The 7,083-nt window shown below is 36.7% G+C and overlaps 1 protein-coding gene across 1 annotated transcript; it reads right to left on the reverse strand.

The window, feature by feature from the left end:
- Positions 1 to 3,550: 3,550 nt before the first annotated feature.
- LOC114524040 (60S ribosomal protein L23a-like) lies at positions 3,551 to 5,371 on the reverse strand. Its single transcript, XM_028545149.1, has 4 exons — positions 5,304 to 5,371; positions 4,189 to 4,558; positions 3,722 to 3,791; positions 3,551 to 3,634 (listed from the first exon to the last, which is right to left on the reverse strand). The coding sequence occupies exons 1-4, from the start codon at positions 5,323 to 5,325 to the stop codon at positions 3,620 to 3,622; spliced, it is 477 nt and encodes a 158-aa protein (XP_028400950.1). The 5' UTR covers positions 5,326 to 5,371; the 3' UTR covers positions 3,551 to 3,619.
- Between the last annotated feature and the right edge of the window lie 1,712 nt (positions 5,372 to 7,083).

Below are 7,083 nucleotides of genomic sequence, written 5' to 3' on the forward strand. Positions count from 1 at the left end.
AAATATGAGTGGGAAGTTTTATTTCTATACCCTATGTATAGGATGAATTCAGCACTTTCAATTTCCGGTGGTCAACCGGTATACCTCTTGACATACGTGATTCAGTTTACTCACTTTAGTGGGAAGAAAGATGTATAAAGTCCACTGAAGGTTTTTGTTCTCACCAGGGGGTGGAATAGTCGAAGATTGGTGAAGGCACATTTTGGAAACACTCGCTTGAAGAGGCCGTTAAGACTCCCCTATATGCAGATCATTTCTCATCTGTTAGAGATATTGGAAAATTTCGATTAGAACAAGTCGACTTGGGAGAATTCGTAGACTAAAAGACTGGATCTTTTGATAAATGTACATCCTCCATTCTTTCCGTTATAGTGCATAGATTGTAATTTGTAAATGCTTTAACTTTGTGGTGTTTTATCAGTAGTCGGATTATGCAAAAGAATGAGCCGAGTTATTAAAGTAGCACAGTTAAATACAGCTTTATTAAAAGATTAAACACACAAGGAACAATAATTTACATTCTATATACTATCTTGATCTTAGTTTCAAAATATGAAACTTTCTTCCTTATAATTACGGGTGATTTATAATAGTGAAAATATAAAAAATAATGCTCCACCTAAACCACATTAGTCGGCAATGCAACTTCTCCCTCGGTTGGACACGTGATGCTGAGGTTGCTCATGGACATGGCGGTGACGATCGTCAGAGAGGAATCCCTCGACTGGGATATGCTTTCATCGCCTGTCTCATTAACAGATGGCGCTTTGATTTCTTCAATGTTCACCACACAAGACTCTTGGTTTCCCTGTTCCTGACCGCAACTCTCCTCGGCCGAAGAAGTAGCGCCTTCGTTGAGCGGCGCACCGTTGACACTGTCTAATTCTGGCATTTCGATGATAATGCTCTTGACAGTTTCTTCATTTGAGTCGTTTTGCACGATATTTTCGCTGCTCGAGACTTTTTCCACATCCGAGGACTTACTTGCGTGAAGCTTTTTCATTCTTTTGCATTGTCTGCAATTGAAATTTGGCACCAGAAGCAAGGAGAGAAAGAATAGTGAGTGAAGATAAAAAATACTGCACAACCACTGTACGCTCCTTTCAAGGTGCTACCTCTCTTCGCTTGTTTGTAGAATATAGATATATTGTTCTAGATATATACAGAGCCTTGTCAAATTCTGAACTGGCTTGCATTTATACACAATCTCTTTTACGGAGTGGAAAAAAAGCAATACTTGCTGTTTCTTGTTGGTTAAAAATTATAAATATAGTATAAACAAAAGGCATGTTATACAAGACATACCTTTTCTTGAGACACTCCGTAAATGGCAGTAAAAAAACGAAAGAAAGACGAAAGAAAAAATGAAAGATATACACACCGAAAGAGACATGCCATATACCTTAAGATAACGCAAATAAAGATCCCGATGAGCACTGAACCAAATATTGTCACTGGAACGGCAAAGATCGCTCCGTGAATGAAAGGTGGCTTGCCAAAGTCTTCCATTATGTTGGTAACGTGGAAAAATTGGCCTGGGCATTTCAGCCAGGAACATTTCGTGACGGTGTCGTTGTTTTGATTCCTGCTGATATTCATTTCATCTATATACGAAGAAAAATCAAGCAGTTGTAAGAACAAAAAAACAAATAAACAAGAAGCAGCCGACAACACAAACAAACAACTAACCCAAATGGCGATACTGACAAATTCCATCTGGTCAAAGAAAAAACCAACCGGCCAAAAAAACGAGCAACCAGTTGGCAAAACAAACAATCATGGAACAGGAAAAATAAACAAACAACCAACTGGCAAAACAAACCAGCCACTGGCGAAACAAACGACCAACCACTGGCAAAACAGACAACCAACCACTGGCAAAACAAACAACAACCACTGGCAAAACAAACAAACAACCAACTGGCAAAACAAACAACCAACCACTGGCAAAACAAACAACAACCACTGGCAAAACAAACAAGAACCACTGGCAAAACAAACAACCAATTGGAAAATAAACAATGAAACAAACATAAACTAGTAACACGTACCATGAACATTTGTGTTCCAAGTGTCTAGAAATATCGAGACATTTCCATTGACATCTCCACTTGTCGAATTCACTTTTGACAAGTATATTTCATAACTTGCCGCGTGTGGAAACCGAAATTCCACCGAGAAATTGGCTGCTGTCCCAGAATTGATTACTGGAAACGCCAGAGTATTGGAATGTATCTCCACTTTGGCTGATGCAATTTTCGCTGGAGACCATTTCGAAGCAATCATGGTTCCATTTTGATAAAGGATCTTTCGCACAGAAACGTGGAAGGCTTCTCCGTATTGCCCATCCCACGTTAGCCTGGCTCTGGTTTTCTGAGAAAGCCACTCAACATCAGCATTAATACTGTGATCATGCGCTTAAATAGACAAATATAATATTTATGCATATTCAGAGAGATGGTGACAAAAGATTGACCGGTGAAACAAAACAAAATAAAAGAATGCAGGGAGGAAATACACTATCAAGAATCAGTATACGTGGTGGTACAACAAAAACCAACATACTATGCCATATACCGCTATAGCCATGCAGACGTCCTCCCTAACAGCAGGTTTTCCTTGACAAGTTTTATTTACTCATGTCCGCAAAAAATTTGACAAACAACGAGTATATTTTACGACAATTTCTTGTTGAAAAGCTGGCATCACTAGCCTGCAACGCAGACTATATATTATGGCATGACTAGCTTTAGAACAAGGCTCCTTTTCAAGGAAAATTTGTCAATTTTTTCGCGTACACACGAGCAAATAAAACTTGGCAAGGAAAAATTGTCAAGGAAAATGGAAAAAAAAATTGAAACAAATAAATCTAATTCAAATTGATGAAAACTGAATCATCTTCAAACAAATATACATGAATTAAGGGCACCCGGGTTACATGTACTAATTCATCTGATTAAGAATCGACATGTACCTCTTCAAAAAAAATAATTTACTATATAAATTTTTTAAGTTAAGCATTGTTTATATTATGATTTACCATAATTTAAAAGTCGGAGATTCTTACCTTTGAAACGGCAACTTGGGCCGTAATAGTTTCGCAAGCACACACATTTGTATCCTCTTTCGTCTTCGGGAGCAGAAACACGAACGGCCCGTATCGAACACGAGGCCTCCGCCACGGAGGCGAATGTAAAAAAACCAAGAAAGTAAACGTTTAAAACGAGTACGCACAAAATGTAAGAGAGCTCCATTTTGCACGTGCGCAAATCGCAATGCGTTTTGCTAATTAGCATTGAATACGTCATTAATTGGTTCGTGACGTCGCATTCGCGATTCGCCCCCAGCTCTCGCCAAGCACAACGTGTCTTCTCCGAATTTTCTGCGAACGTAAATGTAGCGAAGTAAAAGGAAAAAAATAGCTTCATTTCTCCTTCAAGCTTACTTAAAGTTCAATAAATAAAAACAGGAACTTCATGTAAAAGGTGTTGTTATGCAGAACGTTGAATTAAGGTAGTAAGACCTTTGAAAAAACACACGCAAAAACCCACAATTTTAACTCAAAATTTATTTCATATTCATCCAACCAACAAGTACAATACTTCCAATAGTCTGCTTTTTAGATTATACCAATCTGAAGAAAACAAAAAATATTTAACATTAAACGTTAAAATACTAAACATAAACATACATAAACCAACTATTTTGGAAAGCTATATACCTTGTTTGCAATATCCAAAGCATCATAATCTGGGGCTAGTCGAACATAAGCCTTTTTATTGCCATCAGGTCTAAAGAGAAAATTCACAATTCAAGAAATTGTTAATAAAAATGAAAAAAAAACCTTACAGTTAATTAACTATGAAAGTGAACCAATTGTTGTTTAACTACTGAATCAGTTTTCCAAAATGAAACTTGCAACAACAAAATTTAGTTGCACTGCTCCCCTGTTGTCCGACATAAAGTTTTGTATTAAAAAACTTCATGAACCCTTAAACTAATAATTATAACAGTGTATTTGGAATTAAAGGATTTTTGACAATCAACAAGGAAACTTGTTTCCAAATTTATTTGCCAAAAATGTGATGTTGTAAATATCAATTCCGGGTTGGTAATGTGGAAAAAGAGTAGTTATTACTTTCTTCCCACAAGAGTTACATGTCAAATAAATGTTTACAAATTGAATACCTGATTAAAGTGTTGACTTTAGCAACATCAACATCATACAATTTCTTCACGGCACCCTTGATCTTCGGTTTGTTTGCCCGGATGTCAACAATAAATACAAGGGTGTTATTATCTTCAATCTTCTTCATTGCAGACTCAGTTGTCAGAGGGTGTTTAATGATGGCAAACTGGTCAAGCTTGTTTGTCCGAGGTATGGACACTCTCGGGTACTTTGGTTGTCTTGGCAACTTCAAGGTTTTGGGAAGATGAAACTGAACTGTTGTTCGAATCTTCCTTTTTGCTGTTGACTTCACACCTTTGAGAACATGCTTTTTGGCTTTGTTTGCTGTGTTTTTCTCAGCAGCTTTGGCACCACCCTTGCCTTTTTGAGCTAAATGCAAGCAAGCATCCCAAAATTTATGCTTAAAATAGTAATAGTGCATATGACTCAGGTGTATGAACTAATATTGTGATGGTGTTACTCTGAGTCAGTACCAACTGTGCAAACAGTTTAATTTTTACAAATTTCTCCTAGTAGGTAGTTTATGGTTAAAATATTTTGTGAGTGATGTTTGATTTTCATATTTCTCCTACAATTTACTACCAACAGAAATAAATACTTGTAATACAGAAAAAATCTAATTATATCCATGAAAAAGTATTGATTGTTCATAATATGTTTTGTCGCTAAGTTCTATCCTATTGAAGGTGTATTGATAAACAATAAAGCTGACATTTCAGGAGGAGCTTTCTTATTTAGGAACATTATTTTTCAGGGTTCTTTTATGAACTGGCCTATTAGGGAATTTATAGGAATTTTTATAAACAATTTCTTAATAATTCAACCCCCAAAGTTTACACAACTCTGTTCAATTGCATTCAATTTTAGTGTTTTTTAGGGTTTTTTGGATTTCTCAATAAAATAAAGTAAAATTCGTAAGCAAACACGTGTATACTCGTATACAGTCACACACAAATTTGACTCTGATAATATCGCGATTTATTTGCAATCCATAACGTTTCCACGTCTCATATGCGTTGGTACAACGCGGGAAAACGTTAAGTTTGCAAACCGATACGTGAAACCACTGTAAATGCTTTTATATAGAATAATTCTTCGTATTTTGTAAAGATACCTTGTTCCTTTTTAGGAGCCATGTTGGTTCGAAAAGAGAGAGAAATAGGGGAGGTCCAGCGAAATGAACACGGGCAGATTCTCCGATGATGGTCCGAAGGCGATTTTGTTTATTTTGTGTGCTTTTGAAAGATGGTATTTATAGAAGTGATACTTTTGGAAGCAATGTTTCCACTACAAAGTTACATTACTAAAATTCTTTTTTATATTTCAACAACCAAATAGCAAATCTTGTTTTTTTTAAGATGAGATTCATGAGAGGTAAATTATGGCTAAAGAAGCCCGTTCGCAAGATGAAATAATATAAAATTGCAGGCTTTCAAATTAAAACTCCTGAGCCTTCTCTTCCATAAGAAAACTCCTGAGCCTTCTCTTCCAAATCTCAACATTTTGTGTTAGGCTTCTATGTGTGAGCTCTATATATATATAGAGAGAAATTATATAGATAGAGCTCACTGGGGCTGCCCTGCATAATTAACAGCGCGCGCTTACAAGCCTGCGACTAGGCTGTCATATCACCTGACTTGGTCTCATCCAATGGTCTCATCATAGTCTCATGCTTGGCTGCATCACTGCAACTACCAGAAGAAGATTCTCTGCAATTGTTATTATATTTTTTCGTGCGTGTTTTTTAACTGGCCCCGTCTTCGTAATTTCGCCAGGTCATCTTCTGAATTAATGCCATATGGCTTCATCCGTCGTGAAGGGAGAAAAAATAATCATCCATGATCAAAGACCCAACCTTGAAGACAACGATTCAGACGATTTTACTATATATAAAAAAAAGTTGAAAAAGGATCATAGTTCCAACAGGAAGCGCAAATACCCATTACGATCCAGGTCTTCAAATATGACAGCTACTAAAACAACTGATGTTGAATCTAATTCAGAAAGTGATAACTTGGACAATGAACAAAAATGCTCAAATACAGTGAAGCTACAAGAACCTATAATTGATCCTGATTTAGAAGAGGGTAACAGTTTCAAGGGAAAGGAAACATGTACCCCATCAAAAGGGCAAATACTCATGACGATCCACAGGAAGGGCAAATACTCATTACGATCCAGGTCTTCAAACATGACAACAATTAACCTTGGTGCTGGAGAGGACTCTGTTGTAAGGGGGAGAAACATTGATTCAAGAAGATCAAAAGAATCAAAACTAGAATCAACTGATGTAGAATCTAATTCAAAAAGTGATAACTTGGACAAGAAACAAAAATGCTTAAAAACAGTGAAACTACAAGAACCTATAGTTGATCCTGATTTAGAAGAGGATAGCAGTTTCAAGGGAAAGGAAACATGCACCCCATCAAAACAACACAGAAAGGCAAACGACAAGCTTGATGGTAATGATCTAGCTTATCTTTCATCAGTGACATCTCAAGATCTTGATGACAGGTCAGATGATGAAATGTCTGAAGTGTTTGATGTTCTTGGAAATGATAAAGAAATTAAACAAGCTGAAACAGAATTAAACAATAATGTTGATTCTGTGCAAGTTGAAAATACCAGTGCTGCATTTGATAATGAAAAGACAGTGAAAAGCAACAACACTGAGAGGTTAATGGAGGAAGAAGGTGCAAGTGCTTTAACACCTAATGATACCCACCTCAAGAAGAAGATGGAGGGAAATAATAGCAATGATGTTCAAGTAGAGCTCAAAGGATCTAAATGTCCCACTTCCCAATTTATAGTAATGAAAAGAGTCCTCATGATACGGTGTAGAACACAGGCCACTTTGCCACAGATCTTTTTCAGTTTGTTCAGGACCAATGCAA

The sequence above is a fragment of the Dendronephthya gigantea genome, unplaced genomic scaffold, assembly GCF_004324835.1.
Source record: "Dendronephthya gigantea isolate DGI-Jeju-01 unplaced genomic scaffold, DenGig_1.0 000029F, whole genome shotgun sequence".
NCBI lineage: Eukaryota > Metazoa > Cnidaria > Anthozoa > Malacalcyonacea > Nephtheidae > Dendronephthya > Dendronephthya gigantea.